Consider the following 19,646-nt stretch of genomic DNA (forward strand, 5'->3'; position numbering starts at 1 on the left):
TTGGAGGGGAAAAAAAAAAAAAAAAAAAAAAAAAAAAGCTTGAAATAGTTTGGTTTTGCTGATTAAAAAATAAACAAATGAGAAGATTGCTCTGGTTTCATGCTATCAGCTGCATGGCAAATGCTGTGATGTGGCAGCTCCACAAGGTGCTGCTGTGAGAACAGCTGGCTGCAGGCAACATTAGGAGCTGACAGGAGGTTTTAAAGAGTTTCCCTGCTCCAGCTTTGTAGTAGGAATGAGGAAAAAAGATGATGAGGTGGTTCCTTGTCAGCATTTCCCAGGACTGGTGCCTGTCCCTTGCCATACGTATGTGCGGCTGAGGTTCCTTTGAAGTGAAGATAGAGTCAAGGAGGGGGGAGAACATGAGGAAATGATGTTTCCCCTCCCTGCCAAGCTTGTTTGAAATTCAGCACTTCACTTTCCAAACCAAACTGTGTTAGCTGTGGCTGGATGACAGAAAATCCCCATCCTAAGCAGGAGGAGAGAGGTTTCTGCTGCTGCGTCCAAGCTCTCCCCGTGTGAGTGAGACCTGGCAGCCGTACAGCTCCGGCTGGAAACGATGCTTTGGCAGCTCTCAGCCCCAACAAATTACCAGCTCTGCAGAAAGCAGCAAGTAACGAGGAGCTACAAGGTAAGAGTGAGTGTGTGTTTTTTTTCTAATAGACTTTTTGTATGCATTGGACTGCTGGAAGGAAAAGCAGAGGGCAGAAGTGCTGTACAAGCCCCGAACATTTCTCCTTGTAGAGCAACTCTCCTATTTAACTATTTAAGTGTTCAAAAGGAAACTAGCATTTTACCAGGGAGCCTATTCTGGCTCTGCTGGTTCCTCAGATTATGAATTATTGTGAGCAATTTACACTTTGGTTTATAGAGACCTGAGTGCAGCTGGCACTCACAATAATAGCCCACTAAGTGTTTACTTAAGCCTTCACTATGTTCGTTTAGCAAACACAGGATAAGCTCATAATAAAACACCCAGTCATTTATTACAGACGCTCTACAGTAAAAGATAACTTAGTACGCCAGAACTCAAAGCAATATATTAACAAATGTACATTGCTCCAGAGATGCAAACTCTCTTTAGGCGAAACTGTACAAATGCGAAGAAGAAAGAGATGCTAAAGAATTAGCATTTCTTTTACAATTCTGTTAAGACCAAAACATATCTGTTGATGAGATGAAAGAGACCTGGAAGGTGGATTGTTCAACCTCTTCAGCTGGCTGGGAAAGTGTAATGTTTTCTTTTAGCACTTAGCTCTTACATTTTCATACACGTGCTAGTGTCTTTGCAGCTGGTGGTTATCACTGAAAATAACCCCAGTGCAGGGTTGTTTTCCAGAGTAAAACCAGAACTTTATAACGTATTTATATTTACACTGTATACACAGCACAACGCCGAGGGAACCTGTAGCATGGCCCATCCTACAGCGCAAAGCTATCCCCAGGATGAGCCGTCGCGAGGTGGCACTGTAGGACCGAGATTTCTCCCGTCCCATTTTGGTGGGCAGAAAATCTGCTGCTGGGGGCAGAAAGGATCCTTGGGGTGAGACGGAGCCCCAGCACCTCGGGGTTACCTCCTTTTAAGACTGATCTGAAGATCTTCTCATCTGCTGGGGGTTCAGCCCCTCTGTGACAGCACCGGCATCACAAGGACTGCAGAAGCTCGAAATGATTCGAGGGAAAGGGTTAATGTTTTGGGGAAGTGGGCCTGGCAGTGTCTTTCCCCTTTATAAAACGTCTTTGTGCTGACCAGCGAGTGGAAGTTCCAGCAACGGAGGCATCCGGAGTGCATGTGCTTTGCCCATGCACCCTGTTTTATTAGCATTACGCTAAAAAATGCTGTGAAATAAAACCAAGGAAAATCAGTGCTTGTTGCAGCTGCCAGAAAGCGGCCACTTGGGGATGTTTTCTGCCCAGTGTCCTACATTTCAGTTACCTCCTGCCAGGCTACATCCTTCCAGCCAGACAATCTGTGTTTCCTTTCCCTTTATTGTGCTTCGTGCTAAACTGGGCACGTTCCAGAGAGAGACACCAGGCTCGTGTGGGTTTGCTGACAAATAAGCAAAGCCTGGGCCAGCTCAAATTCCAGGTAGTTCCCAGCAGAAGCCTTTTCTCCAGCCTGCTTTGTAAATGCAACTGCTAGGATGTTATTCTCACCCCGCTGCTATTCCATCCTTCCACAGGAATTGTGGCGTGGGATTTCAGTCCCCTTTCTGCTGCTTTTTGCCGTCACTTTTAGGGGCTTTGCTCCGGGAGCGTCTCTGGGTTGAGTTTCACTTCTTTCTCAGCAGACCCCAGGCTTTCCAGAGAACCTTCTGGGGATGCTGAAGTGTCGTCGGCTTTAAGCTTTGAGATGATCCTGGCGGTTTCCTCCGTGATCTCAAAGTGTTTGAGCTGCTGTTTGCCTCCTGAGCGGCCCCTGAGCGTGCTGGTGTCGGGCGAGCTGTTCCTGCTCCGAGTCCTCTCCCCCAGGACATCCTTTGCCATGGAGCTGCTCTCGGTGGCGTTGCCTTCTGCACCGGTGTCCGTGGCCATGCTGGATAACGTGGTAGTCCTCAAGGGCAAACTGGAAGGCTTGGGAATGACTGGTTTTGTTTTTGCCTGCACGCGGATGTATTTCACAGGCTGCCGACTGAAATGGCCCCTGGGCTGGGTGCCCATGACAGTGTCCGAATCGCTGTCGGTCTTCTCCTGCACGGAGTCCTCCAGGTCCTCCAGCTCGGAGCCAGTGCTCGTATTCATCTCTGAACAACAACAAAAATAAATAGTTATCTTAGAGCAGTGAGACAGGGTTACTGCAGCAAATAGTTTTGGCTGAGGATTTCTGTTGCTGTTAGAAAGGATGCTGAAAGCCCTGCTGCACCACGAGGCGAAAGCTCCACCCTCTAACAGCTTTGTTCATCGGAAGAAATGTGAGATGCACGCTTGGAAGAGGCACGAGGAATGAATCAGGTTTATATTCTTAGAGCTGTCCTCGGTACACCAAAGCCAGCAGAGCTGGCAGTTGGCTGTGGGGCTGGGAGCTGAGGCAGAAAACCTGTGAGCACCAGAAAACGTGCTTGCACTGCCAGGCAAGCTTTGTGGTGCTATTCTGCACTCAGTGATGAATAATTATGCTGAAAAAGGCCCGGCTACGCTTCCCCTGCTGTGTACCATGGAGGCAGGAGGTGCACGACACAGCCAGCATGGTACCAGGCAGCCTACACCAGCACCAAGACCACCGCTTCGTTTACCTAGGGCATCCGTGCTTAATGGGCTGGGGGCTCCCTCCAGAGTCAGCTCACTGACGGCTTCCCTGGAAGACGAGTTATCAGACACACTGTCCACGCTTAAACCGTGCTGGGAGGAGAAATTCTGTTGGAAAAAGCCAGGAGTGTTTATACAGGACGCTCATTTGACATGAAGACAGCTCCCGCTTCACCCCGACTGCTGCTATAGCCCAGTGAATGGAAGCAAAAACTTAAGTAGAAAATGCCCTGATTTGTCTTAGATTATCTATAACACTTGAGGGAGTAGGGAGGGAGCATGCAGAAGGTCCCAGGGCTGGGCCAGAGGAAAATATTTTGGTTCAAGAGCAGCCTCCAGGCCACAAAACCCGCCCAGAAAGCGGTCGTGTGCTGGGACTAAGGTTCCTGTGCCACATTTCAGGATAGAAAGGGGGAAACATCTGAAACCAAGCAATTATAGCACGGAAATTATGATCGAATGCAGGTGGACAGGTGAGGGAAGGACACGGGGATGCTTGGGAGCTGGAGCTCGCGTGGAACCAGTGTGAGTTTGCACAAGGACCAGGACACCTGGGGCAGGGGCTCCAGAAGTCGGTTTTATTAATCACAAAACGAGTGCCCTCAGAAGCAACTCCCCTTCCTAAAGGCTTGTGACACCTGTAGGATTCAGTCACGCTGCGGACGTTTGCAAAATGCCCTTAAAAATAGTCCAAGGCAATAGCTGTGCACATCTCAGTGCTTTCTGTGGATGTTTATGAACCCTGTGGGATTTCTGCACACAGGGATGGAATTGGTGGTTGTTGGTGATTTCTTTTATTATTTTTTTTTTCATCTGTCTTCACAGTTACTCCAGTTTCTGCTTCCTCAGTGTTTCTACACGGCTGGCATGGGTGTGATTGTGGCAGACGGGCTGTCTTGCAGGAGGCAGAGAGCCCCAAACCAGGGTTCAACTCCCTTTGGCTTAACTTTAGGAAAGTAATTTCCTCTTTTTTTCACTCATCACACTAGCCTTGGAAAGGAAAGAGCAGCCATTTCTGGCTCGGGGGGGTGTTATGCCAATTTTTTTTTTTTTAAAGTGCTGTGAAGTATGTGTGAACTATTGTGAGGAGAGAACCATGGAGCTGGGGAAGAACTCAGAGCCCTCAGGAAAAATAAAATAATTAAAAAAAAAAAAAAAAAAAAAGGATTCACGGCCAGGGATCAGGAATGCAGCAGAGCCCTGTTGGGTTCCACCAGGGAACCTGCTGGCTCTGATGTAGCTGCTTCCAAAATTGTCGAGCTGTTTACACAGGGAAACAGCAGTGTCCCGAGTAATTTAGCATGGAGAAGCCCACAAGTTTTCAGAATGACTGGGATATAAACCATGGAGCAAAACCCACTGTCCAGAGTGGGCTGAGAAGCTGATGAGTGATCTCTAGCTTATATATATATATTTTTTTTTTCTAGTTCTCCCACTCCATGTGCAACAGGCTCTCTGCTCCTTCCTCTTGGAGTAACCCCCTGACAGCGAACAGCTTTTTTTTCCTGTGAATAAAGTTCTCTTTATCTGCCAGTTTGCCTTCCTGTCCCTACAGCAGGGTCAGCAAGCCCAGCTCAGCGTCTGGCAGCTCTACCTCTAGGGTTATTTTCTGGACTGCGCTTGGGCTCTGGTGTCCTTCATCCTTTTCTGTCGGTGCTTCTTGCGAGGGGTTTTCACAGCTGAGGGATAAGGATGGAGGCAGGTCATCCATCCCGAACACCCTTTCGTAGTTCTGGATGAGAAACTCCACGATCTGGGCTTGGTACCCGGAGTCAACGAGGCAGGACATCGAGACGTCGCTCCCCGAGCCTGGCCGGATCAGGGTGGGCCCGAACACTATGCCCAGGTTGTTTGGGGACATCTTGTTCTCTTCGTATTTCTCTGCCACCCTGGGGAAGGGAAACAGGACTGTGAGGGGCTTCCCAGCTCTCAGCCCCAAAGTACTGAGTACACAGAGTGAATGCACCAGCCCCACATCTCCTAGTAGAGAGAGAAACCCCAGCTTTTACAGGGGAAAAAGAGCTCTGGTCTGTGCACAAAAACAAGACAAAAATCCCCAAGGTTGCCCAAATCTGTCCAGGCAGCTCTAATGAGAGTTTTTTTTTCTTGGGACCCCCGCTCTGAGCTGCACGAGAGGGCCCTGATTCACGTTACGTGACCTCTTGCTCTGCACTTAAACTACGGAGTATTGTCAGCAAGGAGCTGCTTATATTTTTTTCTTGTATTTTAATGACCAAGCTTGGTCATTAAGACTTTCTCCTAATTGCCGCAAGTCTCTCCTTCCCACCAATGACTTCTTACCCTCCTCACAGCCTCCTGCTTGGCTCTAGCCCAGGCTGAGGAAGCCCAGGAGCTCACCTTGGATGCTTTTGGTGCTGAGCTGGCAGTGGGGTCTCAGCAGTGGCCCCCCGGGGTCAGCACCTAACGCCCCCAGCACGCTCCTCACCTGTACAGGTGGGCGATGAGGTGCCGCAGGGTGTTGTAGTTGCTTCCAGGCAGTTTGCTCAGCAGGTCCTTCATGCTCTGGATGGGGTCTGAAGGGAAGCCGGCGCAGTCCGTCCTTTCTTCCCCGGGTTTTTGAATCTCTTTGGCGAGCGCGATGAGGCTGTTGTAGAGCTGGTACAGCAGCACCGGTCCTGAAAGCTGCAGTGAGAGGAGGGGGGAAACTGTGTCACTTCATCCTGCTGGCCTGGGGCTGAGGGATGTGGAGGGCTGAACGTGGTGGTCTGGCGGAGGTTTGGTACCCACTTCTTTCAGGAAATGCTTCAGCACCCCGGTGATGTCGTGGGGGGAGTGCTCGGAGAGCTCCACCAGGCTCCTGCCGTTCTCAAAGGCCTGGCACAGCTTCTCCACCCGGGCTTTGGACCCGCTTATCCGATAGATCCCCTGCGTTGGGGAAAAAGGGAATAGATCAGGAGTTTGGGATGGAGTGAGAACAGATCGGAGAAGGTGATGACAACTGAGACAAAACACCCACGGGAACAACTCACCTGCACTCCCAGGGCACGAGCTTCGATCTCCGACGTGCATTTCACCACGATGAAGGGGACCTCCTCGGGGAAGTCTCGAGGAACTTGGGTGAAATCGATGCCGAAAAGGGGCACTCGGTTGGGCAGCTTCCTGTGGCCGCAGGTGATCAGCAGGCTCTCCAGGCACTTCTTGTGGCAGGCCAGGTAGCACTGGAAAAGCAGAAATCCCCCCGAGTTATGCTCTAGCTGCAGTCCAGGTCTCCTTGGAGGACTTTTCCTATTCCCACTCTACCAAAGTCCCTTCCTGGGGTACGAGGGGGCTGTTTTGGGCAACTGGCAGCATACCCATGCACTGAAAAACATGCCTGGTGTCAGGAGAAAAAACACAAAACTTTACAGGGGGGCCTTTCATCCCCTCAGACCTCCAGTGGGATGATCACAGGCTGCTCACGAGGTGCTTGTGATGAAGGCTGAGCTCTCACCTCCTCACATTCGAAGCCGTTGACCATGAAGTTGTCGCAGTCCCGGCACTTGGATGGCCCCCGCAGCTTCCTGAGCCGGTGGGTCTGAGCCGCGCTGGAGAGGAGGATGTTCCTGAATTGTTGCTGGGATGAGCCATTTTCTGCAGAAACAGCACGAAAATTAACTGGTAACTGGGCAGGAAAGCGCGGTGTTCAGCTCCTGAGTCAGATATCCAGGTCGCTCACCGTTTTCAAAGGTTTGCAGTGAATCTCTTTCCTCGAAATCGTCCGAAGAGGACATGGTGCCGGTGGATGGAGCTTTCAGCAGCTTCCTGTTAGAGTTTCCTGGAGAAGAGAGAAAATGCAAAGAGCTGGTCTCATCCTTGTGATCCTCTACAAGTAAAAGCAACTTGTAAAACAAACACAAACTATTAAAAAAAAAAAAAAAAAAAAAAAAAAAGGCAAGTAAAACAAACAAACTATTAAAAAAAAAGGCAAATAAAACAAACAGAAACTATTAAAAAAATGTTTTGTTTTGTTTTGTTTTTAAATTTTAAAATAATTTACTTGTGTCTGTTTTAAATCCTAGGTAAGAATCTGTGCAGCTCTCACCTGGGCTGGAGTTGGGAGAGTCCAGGGATCGGGACTCACAGCTCCCACCGAGGCTTTCTGTGTCACTGCAGAGGGATCTGTTTGTACCTGCAGGAGATGGGCACAGTGACCAAACATCCCCTCCAACCTCCTGGGGAAATTGCTAAGAATTGCCTTCAGCTGAGGTGATCTGTGAATGCCTCTAACTGGATCTTTATTGTTAGCAATTATTTCTCAAAACATCTGTATATTTATCGGTGAATGGCCTTTGAAGCAAGAAAAACAGGCAGGTGCTCAGTAAGTCAAAGCAGCAATCAGTCCTGAACAAGTTAGGCTTCAAAAGATATCTAGATAATAAAGACATCTAGATAATGCCCTTTCTATTAGAAAAAAAAATAAATTAGAAAAAGTTGACAGCTTCTACTCCAGAAAGGGGTGCGTTACAGATGCTGTTAGACAGTGAAATATATTTTTAAACCTGTAAAGAAATGTAATTTTCCTTGCTAGAATGATATAAATACACTTAAAGAAAGGCTGAGCTGAAACAGCAGCTGTGAAAGCCCCACGAAGCTCCCAGCTGCATCGCCGTTCATCCTCTGACACGATTCCTGCCAGCAACAGTTGAGCCTGAGTTAAGGATGGGTTTACGAATGTGCCACTGGCTTTATACAGGTTTGGGTCAAAATTCAAGCCAAACTCCCAGAAAATCTGTGTTTTTCAAGAGTAAGAAGCGGCAGCACAATCTCTCCCAGTTTGAGCAAAACCTTAAACACTGCCCGAAAGATCAGAGAACATCTCCCACCTCTTTTTGGCTACACCACTATCTAAGTTAAACTACGATGACTCTAAAAAAAATTAGGTCTTTATTAAATTCAACCTACTCTGTTCACCATTTGGGGAGAACTGCCTTCTGGACGTGTCTTCTGGAGTGCTGGCGTCCTTGCTGCCCCCCGTGTGCTGCAGTGACATCTTCTTCCTGCTGCTGGGGGGAGACCTGGGAAGGGGTCGCAAAAGATTTTCCAGAGATGAAGAATAACGAGCAATATTGCATTGTGAGGAGATTCGTGGATGCCAAAAGACGTCTGTTTCAGGCAGCTTTTGGGTATAAGCCAAGTTTTCAAGGAGTAAACGCTTGTGTAAAACTAGGAAACATTCGTTTAATCTAATTTCACCTTGTCTATTCACAGGAAAAAATGGGAATTAAAGCAGCACCAATCTGAGAACAGAGTGATCCAAACCTTTGGCAAATGATAGAGATAACCACTCTTTCATCTTCCACCTTTTTTTTTTTTTTTTTTTTTTTTTTTCCTTACCTCTGCCCTCCGGAAGCAAGAGACTCGAATTCAAACACTTCCATGTGAATGTCTTTCTTCTGCAGAGCCTGAATGAACTCCAGGTACTTCTCACCCACTTTGTACGGCTTGCAGACCTCGGCCAGGTGCTGGTATCCCACCGGGATGTGTTCTGACTGAGTCTGCCGCTGCTTAAACATCCTTAACGTGACCTTACAAGGGAAAAAAAAAATAAAAGGCATTGCATTACCCACCTCCGTTACCTGTACTTCTGCTGAATGTCGTTATTCTGCTCTGCAGGATGGACAGAACAAATTATTTGTTGCTGTTGCTTGTTTTTGCTTTGCTAGCTTTTCTTTCTGGATATCTGTCCTGCAAGCAGTACTAATTGAAAATATTCTTATGTATCTGAGAAGTGTTTGAGCAGCAGGTTGGTGACAAAGCGCTGTCCAGAGCGCTCGTCTGATTTCTCTTGCTGGAGAATGGTTAGGCATTGGGTAAAATAAATAAATAAATAAAAATAAGAGGGAAGTGGTCTTATGCCAAAGAGGATTTTCTCTGAAATGAGGGTTGGAGGAGAAATTATGAGAAGGAGGAATTACACGTACCCATGTCAGCACCTCGTCTCCCTGGTAAATGAGCTTCCGAATGTGGGAGACGATGCGTGCCCGCACTTTCTCCAGTTCCTGCCGCCGAAAGTTGGCGTCGTTAATGCACATCTTGTACAGGGCTTCTGTTTCCTGGACCTGTGCGGGGTGGGGAACAGAGCAAAGGGAGGAGAAAGTCACCGGGATGGAAAGGGAGCTGCCAAAACACAGCTCACGGGCTGCATGGGGATAACAGCAGCCGGCCCGAAATTCGTCACCTTGGCTTGTGCCTCCTCGCAGGAGCGGCGCCGCTTCTCCAGCTGCTTGCTGGCACTGCTGGGGTTGACGACTGCTGCGCTCTGGTATTCGTCCTCTGCCTTGGCACTCAGGTACTTGGCTTTCTCCAGCTCCTCGCAGCGCTGCGCGTACTGCAGGCGGGACTTGCGCAGGGATGACAAGGACTCGTTCTTGGACAGGCAAAGAAATAGGGTTAGGGGTCCACATAGGGTTAGGGATCCACGTAGGGTTAGGGATCCACGTGGGGTTAGGGGTCCCCGTGGGGCCGCAGGAGGAACAAATCACAGCAGGGCTCCTCTCGCGAGGAAAGCACCTGCCTCGTCCTTCAAGGGACTGTTTCAGATATTATCCTCCAAACACTCCCCCTTCCTCTCCTCTCAAAGCTCAGGCGCTCCTTAGGAGCCATTGGCAGGATGCATATTACACTATTTAGTTATCGCTTGTTCGTAAATGTTTGCATTTACAAATTACGTTTACAAATTTGCAAAATGGTTACGTTTTCGTTTGTTTTCAGTGTTTTGAGCTGTGACCAGCATAAAGGTCAGGCCCATCTTTCAGCCTCTTACCATCCTCTTTTGCTCCTTTGTCCACTGGTCTTTGAATTCCTTCCTCCACTTCTCAATCTCGTTCTTCTTGGCTGACAGAGGCTGCAGGGGAGTCAGAGTTAGGATGGCAAGTTTCTTAAGAGGTGGGAAAAAATATCTGGCAGATGAGGGCATGACATAGAAAGCAAGCCTTGCAAGGTGCTTCCTTCTCCCTTAATCCTGGTGTGCGTTTCCATCTCTCCTTCCCCCAACCCCACTCCTGTTAGGTTTCTGTAGCACTTCAGCAGCTACCACTGCCTGATTTTCCAGCAAAGTAATCTGTTCTCTGCAGAAATCCAGTACCTGGTAGAATTCCTTCTGTTGGAGCAACCCCACGGTCTCACTAGCTGAATTTCCAACCTTAATGTCGTGTTCTAGGACCATTGCATAGAGTGCTCGAAGAGGCATGTTGGACTGCAGAAAAAAACAACAACAAAAAAGGTATAAAATGACAGATAACCACTCCAGCTTTCCTAAATTCATGAGCTATGACCAAACTTTATTACGGTAACACTAGAGCTGTGTGCACTGGTTAAATGAGCAAGCATTGTATTGTATTTTATTTCAGACACAGATTTGCAGAAGGGTTTTTATGCTGCACAGCATCGTGCTGACTTCCTGCCCTCTGATTCTCCAAGCAATCACTCCCTGTGTTGTAAGCCCACAGAAGAAAAAAAAGGAATAGTTCCAACACTGAGAAGTTTAGGAAGGTTTTTGGAGGGTTAGTTGCTGTAGGATTTACATTCACGTGTGTGGACAGCCTCGCGTTTGCTCCGTGTAGGACTCTGGAGGAAACCCCACGCAGCAAAGCAGGAACATCCCGGGGACCCGTACCTGCTGGATGATGGCATTTCGTCCCGATTCTGCTATCTTCACAATCCCTTTGGCAAACTCTGTTTCTGTGGAAGGATCAGACAGCACGTTAACAGCCGCAGGGGTGGCTGTGAACACCGGGTGTTGCCAGGTAGGATCATTCAGGTAAAGAAAAAATCTGACTCAAGCTCTTTGTCTTCTTATTTGGGCAAAGGAAGTAAAAGGTAAATGTTTGGCTTAGTTCTCACTGCTATAATTTCATTTCCAATTTTATGTTCTCGGCTACAATTAAAAAAAAGCTATCAGACAACGTACGAACTCCCAGCTGGTACCATACACACTGACTCACCGTAGCTCAGACGTTTTTCAATCCAGTTGAGAAGCTCTTTGACATATTTACACCACATTTTGGCATACTCGAGGGCTGCATCAATGCCACCTTCACATTTAATCAGCATTTCATCTGCCTCTTCAACTGGGAAAAAAAAAAATCCAGATTCAGCGTGGCTCTAACTGATGGACAGAGGCTCCCCCAGGAGTGGCAAGAATTGGAGTTGGTGCTCTGAATGCACAGATAACAGCCATAAAAAGAGGTCTTTCCCTGAACAATCATCATGACCTATTTCATGGCAATCCCATGCTGTCCTACCTGTCAAACCGTACAGTTCCAGGTGGTTTAGACCTGTGTATTCCTCCACCCCCACTTTTAATTAGTGCTTTGATTTAATTTGAAAACCACAAGTGGGGAACTTAACGCATTTCTGGGTGACAACGTATGGAGTTGCAAGTATTCTTGTTCCTTAGAAGAAGATAATTACATCATGCTGCAGTAAGCAAATCTAAATACATTTTAAGTTGAAACCTGTGAGAAAGCAGCTTAGAAAATCTCCTTTTTTTTTTTTTTTTTTTTTTTTTCCCTCTGTGGGGACTTCATATAAAAAAAAAATTAGTGTTGTGTTTTATGATGCCAGTGACAAGCACAGACCCAAAGAGAATCATCCCAGTGGGCAACAAAAGTGCTTCAAAGAAAGATCTTCGCTGTGCCTAAAACCTTTTGAGACTGAGGTCTCAGTAATTGGAAGTCAGGACGTCACGAGCACCTTCCTAACAAGACATTAATTGATGAAATATTCACATAATCGTGTTAATTTGTGATCTTACCTGTCATGTCTGCGTGCGCTTGTTTTTCTGAACTGCTTTTGCTCTTGCAGAAACTTTCATTCAGCTGTGGGGAGAGAAAAAAGAACAAGAGGAAAATGGTGAAGGAAAAGGAGTAGTGAGAAGTTGGGAGGATTTTTCAAAAAAGAATAAAAAAGAATAAAAAGTCTGCCATGAACAGAAACGTGGAGGAAGCACATTGTTAATGCAGAGAGATCAGGGCTGGAAAAGGAGTGCTATGATTGAACGCTGGCAGCTCTTATTTTATTATGAATCACAAAATATTTGATTATTATTTTTTTAAGTTTAGCTCTGAGGATAATATGATTACATGAGGACAGTGGCTGTCAGAGAAAAATTAAGTTCCTTGCCCCTTTGTTTACACAGAAGGGCATGAAATGAGGCCAATTACCCCCAAAAGACCCACACTGCCCAAAGCAAGCAAAAGAACCATTAAATTCTACTTTAAAGGGCTTCTGTTTGTCAAAGCCAGAGCTTTAGAAATTTTTGATGCATGACTCTCATACGTATTTTAGGTCTGCTCCCTTGTCTGGTCTTTTTCTTAGAGTGCAGAACTTAAACCAGCAATCTCCACATCTCATTTTTCAGAAAATAAATAAATAAATAAATAAATAGAAAAAATTATCCTATTTATGATATAATCCTAATTATCCTATTTATCCTATATGCCTGAATGCTCCCACTAAATATTGTCCGTTCTTTTGCCACCACCATTACTGCAGTAACCAAATGTTATGCAATTCTTTTCTGTCTACTCAAGTAAAAGCCATAACTATTTTTTTCAGAGGGTCACCTAAAAACCAATTGGAGTAATGTGCATTTTGGCAAAAGACATTGTTAATTTTTTTATTAAGATGGGTAATTCTTTGCCTACCGGAACAATCTCTTTTTCTGCAGACAGGTCTGTGTCGTCAGTGCTGTCAGCATCACCAATGAACAAATCAACTGTCCTGTAAAATGAAAAGGAATGACGTGAAATAAATTGAAAAGGAATGATAAGTTAGGGCTGCAAAGACCCAGAGAAGTGGTTCTGTCCCGTATCTCTACGTACGCGTTGCCGATGGAGATCTCCAAGTCGTCCAGGCTCCGGAATATCTCACTGTATCGCTTCTTGTTTTCAGGTACCCGTTCTTGACTGTTGAGACCTGGGGTTGGAGAAGAAATTGTTTCACTGGAGCACTCAGCCCAGAGCTCCCTGAGGTCTGCAGGACGGTTTCCAGAGCTGCAGGGGGATGCAGCTGAGCTCTGCTATTCTGAGTGGATTCATAGTGACAAACTGCAATGGCCAGGCAAAGTGTAAGGTGAAGCCCAAAATGAGATGGGATTTAAAAGAAAACACTGAGCAATAAGTTTGCCAGGTTTCCCTGGGAAGGACCCCCTGGAAAATGAGCCTGCAGGCGTCCCCAGAAGATACCTGTGATATTTTAGGGCTTGCAAACAGACCCAATGTGTGAAAAGCTCACAGAAATCTTTGTTACAGCTGCGCAGAGCTGAAGCCAGGGCACTGTGCTTGGTTCGGGGCTGGCAGTGCACTGGCAGACCTGGTGGAGGGGCTCACGGGGTGCAGAGGGGTGCTCTGAACCTGGATGGAGCACAGCATGCCCCAAAGGACCACGTGCAGGGCAAAGCAGCAGAAGTGGCTGCAGTCGAGCGGTGCGCGGGCCGAGTTGCACAAGTCGCCCTTTCCTTCTGCATCACGTGCGTGTTGCAATGTGCAGAGCTTCCCCAATATTTCATACGTGCTTATTTATGGTGATAATCCCCATCATGAAATACTGCATCTCGTTCAGTCCCCAGCAGGTACAACTTATTGGGCATGAAAAATATAAATCGGACTCGTTCCCACACGAGGGGCAATGGGTTCCTGCCACAGATCTTCGTAAAGTCTAAGCGTGTCCTGCCTGCAGTCACACACACAGCACGGAGGAGGTAAGCACATGCAATGTATGTGAGGTGATCGGTGCCATTAATCTCACTTTCCACTCAGTTGTGCATTTGTCACTGCAGGCAGGAACTAATGTTGAGTCAGGCTGAAAGCCTGACTTGAGTCAGTGGCTGAAAGCCACTGCAAAAAAATAAAATAAATATATGTATATATAAAAAAGTGGGCACAAGTGTTAAAAAACAAAAGAAAACTTCACTGTTCTTTGTCCTTTTGACATTCCAGGAAACAGGATGTGGTTGACCTAAATCTAAAGTTGCTTCACTTGTAGTTGAGTTTGCTGTCAAAATGAGCAAGTGCTTGCAAATGTCACTTGAATGATGCTTGGTGGAAAAGTCAGTTTGTGTTTCATTTAGCTATAGCTACTCCTGGGCCTTGTGTCAGTCCTGAAAAATACAGACTTTTTGAGCCAGGAGCTGCCATACCATGAAGCCTACAAACGTGGTGGTTTAAACCATGATTAACCAACAGCAACAGGAAGAAAAAAAGAAAAAAAAGGGGGGTGTGAATTAAACCCATCTATGAGCCTGAAAACAGAAAAAAGTGTGAAGAAGGCTGGGTGGGACGCTGACGGTGTGCTTCAGCACAGAGGGGTGCAGACCAGATGCCGTGCTCACTTCTGCACCCAGAAATGAGCTGGAACACTCTGAGCTTTACTTGCCTTTGAGCAAATAATTCAGATTTTTGCTGGCCTTGCTCTTTAAGAGTTTTATGAGCATTTTACTCCAAAAGCGAATGGGACGCTGAAAATGTGTGAAGCCGCTCATTTTTTACCATAAACCTGAAGGAACTGCAACAAACCATTCAGAAAGACCTGGGGAAGGGATTAAAAGCACTGGCGGTGCTAATGCTGTGAGCCGTACCTGGTGCCTGTCCTGGTTAATCGTGATAAACCCACAAAATCCACGTCTCTAAACCCACATCTCCCACCCTGCTCAGCCAGTGCCCAGAGGGGATCCACAGGGGGTTTGCCAAACCCCTCACGCCTTTTCTCTAGAAGAGGCACAAATATTTCATAATCCAAGGCATAACAAATCCAAGCGTGTTAATTTAACGTGAATCCTGACGGCTCTAATGACTTTGTTTGAGCAGACAGACGTCTTCAAGTTCTTGTTTACCACTAGTGGAGGCTTGTACAACAGGAAGGAATGACTCAATTTAGCGGTGCTGGTGACGAGCAGAATGAAACATTTCGCTTTTGAAAGCAGTCATTGTAAGGCACGGTAAGATAAGCCAGAGCCTCGAGTTCTCACAAATCTTTTGCTTATCTTTTTGCTTACAGCAGCAGGACGCTAGACAAGTCGAACCCAAGGAGTGTAGGTAGCCTTGCTGTAGCCGATGTCACTGGCTGCATTCTCATGAGTTTAAGCGTGTGCTTCCCCATGTGCAGCCCCTTCCCTTTATATTCCCCTTGTCCTTCAGCAGCAGCACCGATTAGCCCTGATCCCTACGCACCCTGTGCATATCTCCCGAAGGAAATGAAGTGCCTCAAATGTATCGCCACAGCTGAGCTGCCAGACACCATCCAGGTGTCCCTTCCTGCAATCAAGCCCACCCGTTAAATGTGCAAACCTCTGTCCACCTTTGCCTGGCAGGCTTGCAGGGGCTCCCATAAATATCCACAAATTCATCTGTCAAATCCTGCTCACAGGGAGGATCAGGTCGCAGGCTCACAGAGCATCGGGGTCATAGGACTCCAGGCCCGATGGAGATGCAGGTTCAGTCCTTTCTGTCACTTCCCTGTGACTCTGTTGCTTCACTTACAGATGGAAGCTTCATTTCGAGGCCAGTTATCTCACTGGACATCCCAGTGACAACTGATGCTGATGCAGAAGCTCGCTCTTCTGGTGATTGAAAGCCCACATTCCTAGTCTTGTTTCTCTTGAAGGACCTTATTCTCCTTATTCTCCTTATATTCATCCTCATTCTCCTTCTTCATCTATTCTTTATGCAGCTCTTCAGGCTTCCTGATGCAGTTTTCTCACTGAGAAATGCAATAACAGCTTCAAATGCTTTGCTTGCATGCCATATAACTATTTTTAAATACTACTCTTTAATAAGAGCTACCCAGATAATCCAAGAGAGCGTGGGTTCTGACAAGGGATTCTCTCACAGGTATATACTGTGCGCTGTTTTTTTTCCTATTCCTGCAGTGTTTTTTTCCGATAACCTGCACTGTTTTTTTTTTTCCATTCCCTTCAGAATATATACATAAAGATATGGCAGTTCTTCACCATGTCTGTTAGCTCTTGGGCAAAGAGTTGATTCATGAAAGTGGGGAAAAAGGTCTGCTTGGATAGCAATTTTTTTTTTTTTTTCACCTGAAAAACTCAGAGTCCTGTACACAACTCACTGTGAAGGACGTGGTTATCCCAACAGCAGGTAAAGTGACTAAGACTGAGCCTACCCAAACATCTCGCAATTTTGTCCTAAAGCAAAAGGATGGTTTGAGAAATTAGTACAATATTGCCCCTGGAATATAAAATGGATGTTATCACATTCTTCCAGTCTGCAAATATTTTCCTTTCTGTGTCCTCTGATGGTGGTTATTGTTTAACCCTCCTTCTTCTCCCTGACATCAAGCAATTCCAGCAACAGGGCAGAAATCCTTCCCAGCACCAGCGCTGGACCTGCATCCTGGAGAAAACCTCACACCGGAGCCGACCAGCCGTCATGCAAAGCTCTGCCCCATCTGTGGGTCTCGAGGGAAATGATTCTGTCCTCTGATGTGCATCGACCGTCCGGGAAGCCTGCTGCTCTTCGTCCTGTGCTGCCATCGCGGGGAGAGCAAGCTCCCGCAGAGGTGGGTGTGCAAAGTGCCACGGGTATTTTTAGAAGCCCTTGTTCTGCAGTTTTAGCAGAAGCATCACTTCCCTCTCAGCTAGGGTTACCGTGAAATGAGATAAATGTCTGAGCCCGAATTCAGCATGGCACAGTCGACCGAATATCGCAAGTCTGTCTCAAGAGTTCCTGGTAGCGCCTTCCTCCTCCTCTGCACTCAGCTTTGCAGTTTGCAGCGCGGCTTCCGAAGTTCTCCACCACAGCAAATCCCCTGCACGAGACTTGCACATCGCAGCAGCAGCTACATAAAATGCACTCGCTCTTAAGTCACAGCATGGTTTGCAACAAATTGGGCCAAATCAAAAGCTCAGGTCTGAAAACTCAGATTTTCATTATCTCTTTCTGTGTGAAATCCTCCCTTTTTAACCAGGCTGTTAAAGGCTGCCTAGGTCAGCATCTCTCTGCCTGGAATTAGAACAGCCTTGGAACACCAAGCTTCTCGACAATGGTTTTGCAAAACCAAGACCACTTCCCATCTGCTGCTCTGATTTCTCATGTTATCTTCGTTCAAAAGCCCTGGAACAAACTGAATTTACAAAATCAGCTAATTCTTGAGCAGGTCAGGACTGCTGCTGAACAGTGTGATCACAGGAAATACCCACAAAGACAGATGTCTTAAATAGCAGTACATATTAACAAGGGGATTAATGAAACATGTCAGTGTAGAAAAAGGAGAATTTCCACTTACTACATCAATTCATTTAAAAAAAAAAAGTGTAAACTGCAGATGTTTCTGAGATGTCTGACAGCAGAAACTTAGCACAGGTGCATTAGCTTGCAAAATAAAAATGAGATTATTTCATTAATACTTTTCTTTACAGCTGGCAGAGCTGTGTCTTGATAGATTGCAGCACCATGCAGTGTTCAGCTGCTTACTAAGCCTCACTTTTTTAAATGATCAAAGAGCTGCATTAAACTTCTGGCTTCTTGTTGCTCTAATATTAAGAATAAGGAAATGTCAGCCACAGTTAAGAAGGATTTAGGCTGACAGTGAAGCCCACTAGATGTTTCCAGTACTGGAAAGCAGTAGAAGGAACTCCCAGTTAGTAATAGAAGAATGAATCTAGGACACTTACTGGCTAAAAAGATAAAACTGAGCAAAATAACTCACACCAGTCATCTTGGTTTTGCACAAGAGCTGTTGAACAACCTCCCTTTAAAACAGGAGGTTCTGTTGATAAAAGGAATTCTGTGGATACAGCTCATTTCGATTTCTCAGAGGACTTACAGATATACCCCATTCTGGAGGGGATTCTTGGTCACGGGTTTGTCGGTGAAACCTTTTTTAACATAAAAATACAGCTTTAATCAACGCGTGGGCTTCTAGAGAGGTCTCAGAAACAGATGTCTGCTCCTTGTGGTCAATGAGATGATGATCATAAAGCAACAGACTAAGGCAGACAGACATTAATTGCAGTCTTTAGTGACCTCAGAAATGGTTTTGCTTCCACTGGGGAAAACAGCTGAGCAAATTAGGCGTGGATGCCGTTCCTCCAGGCTGGAGGCCTGCCTTGAGAAGCAGAGAGGGACACGGCAGGTGGTTGCCTAACAGGAGGTTCACATGCAATGCTGTGCAAAGAGGACCTCTGCAAGCCCTGGGTGTGTACGAAAGGGGAACTTCAGGCAGAAAAAAAGCTCGTGCTTCTGCACAGTGCTGTATGGTGAGCACGTCAGACCTTAAAGTCACTCGTGGGGCCCATATGGTGGTGTTGCTGAAGACACCGAAGCAGTCTGTGGGGCAAAGGTGCATGGAAAACTACTCTCACAATACAACCTGTAAGCAAACTCAGCTTATCAAAGACAGTGAAGCATCCCTTCATTATCCCTGCATGTGGTCACGAGATACAGAAATCCTTTTAGCTATTTTTTTTCCCAATTTTTATGACAAAGACAGGACAAGACCCAGCTGCTGGAAAGTGAAAGGCGAGCTGAAATAATGAATTTTCTAGCTACAAGTTAATGTAGCATTTAAATATAATAGCAGGGAAAGGTCTAATGTTTCTTCTTGTGTTTCCTTGATTACAGAGCCAGGGAGCTTTTTCCACCTCTCTCCAAAGTGCCAGGGACTGGCCCTTGCTGAACACGGGCCTCTGGCAGGAGGGATTCAAGCTTGGTACAGAAAACTCTTACACGCTCAGTAACTGTTACTCAGATTCATGCTAATTATGTTCATAATTTAGGCTGACACCTTTAATGACGAGGATTTATAGCAAAGTTTCGTCAGACTTGAACAAACGATGTGCAAGTACCAGCATGATGTACCAATCTCTTGAGAGAAAGCTCTACCTGCTGCCTCCTGGAAAATAAAAGGCAGTTTGCATCCCTGCCTCTTACGTAAGTCAATGTCCAGCACAGATACATCAAATAATTTGATCCGTCAGAGAAAGATTCAATGAGCTCAGCAGCCAGGATCATCATGGAAACCCCATTATCACCTATATTTGCTAAGTGGCTCGCAGGCTGATCTGCCACTCACGTCACACCTTGCCCCCAAAAGCTTACTTTAAAGCGAGTATAAAAGGTTGTACAAAAGGTAGTATAAAAGGTTGTACAGAAGTATAAAAGGAGTGTAAAAGGTTGTTTCAATGCCATCACATACCACTTGGTTCTGGGTCCCCCATGGCTGAATCCTCAGTGTTTTGGTCTGAAAGCAGCAGAATCCCAAACTACCCAGCTTTGAATCGCGGCGGAATTAAGCAAAACACGAATTCCTGGTCGGAGGAGATGCTGTGAGATGATCCGGAGGCTGCATGTGAAGGGGACCTGCCCGAAACAAGTGGCAGGGGCGCCGCCGGTGAGTGTGCGGCCGCTGCAGCCAAATCTGCTTCCTGCAGACACGCTTCC

General features: G+C 46.5%; 1 protein-coding gene and 1 long non-coding RNA gene across 3 annotated transcripts; one reads left to right on the plus strand and one right to left on the minus strand.

Moving 5' to 3' along the window:
• The first annotated feature begins 44 nt into the window (after window positions 1-44).
• On the plus strand, window positions 45-4,447 carry LOC311425730. The gene is made up of 2 exons (XR_014686410.1): window positions 45-631; window positions 1,389-4,447. It is a non-coding gene; the product is annotated as an uncharacterized lncRNA (long non-coding RNA).
• On the minus strand, window positions 965-19,646 carry GMIP (GEM interacting protein). Of its 2 annotated transcripts, none has more exons than XM_084501700.1 (21): window positions 19,402-19,646; window positions 13,071-13,164; window positions 12,894-12,969; window positions 12,002-12,065; window positions 11,190-11,315; window positions 10,862-10,926; window positions 10,331-10,441; window positions 10,010-10,090; window positions 9,425-9,613; window positions 9,168-9,305; window positions 8,581-8,771; window positions 8,149-8,261; window positions 7,289-7,375; window positions 6,923-7,021; window positions 6,698-6,837; window positions 6,237-6,425; window positions 5,995-6,132; window positions 5,693-5,889; window positions 4,841-5,135; window positions 3,234-3,354; window positions 965-2,744 (listed from the first exon to the last, which is right to left on the minus strand). In XM_084501700.1, the coding sequence occupies exons 1-21, from the start codon at window positions 19,421-19,423 to the stop codon at window positions 2,236-2,238; spliced, it is 3,045 nt and encodes a 1,014-aa protein (XP_084357826.1). In that variant the 5' UTR covers window positions 19,424-19,646; the 3' UTR covers window positions 965-2,235. The 2 variants fall into 2 exon arrangements, with proteins under 2 accessions (XP_084357826.1, XP_084357825.1); XM_084501699.1 differs by lacking the exon at window positions 19,402-19,646 and adding an exon at window positions 15,417-16,754.

Source organism: Aythya ferina (genome assembly GCF_964211825.1).
Source record: "Aythya ferina genome assembly, chromosome: 33".
Lineage (NCBI taxonomy): Eukaryota > Metazoa > Chordata > Aves > Anseriformes > Anatidae > Aythya > Aythya ferina.

Bases quoted from the DNA above. Each gene is read 5' to 3' on its own strand.
- GMIP (XM_084501699.1), bottom strand. From the start codon at position 15,486: ATGGTGTCTGGCAGCTCAGCTGTGGCGATACATTTGAGGCACTTCATT. The intron at 9,614-10,009 runs GTAAGAGGCTGA...TGCCTGTCCAAG, and splicing joins CAAAGGAGCAAAAGAGGATG to AACGAGTCCTTGTCATCCCT. The intron at 6,133-6,236 runs GTGAGTTGTTCC...TCCCCAACGCAG, and splicing joins CTCGTGCCCTGGGAGTGCAG to GGGATCTATCGGATAAGCGG.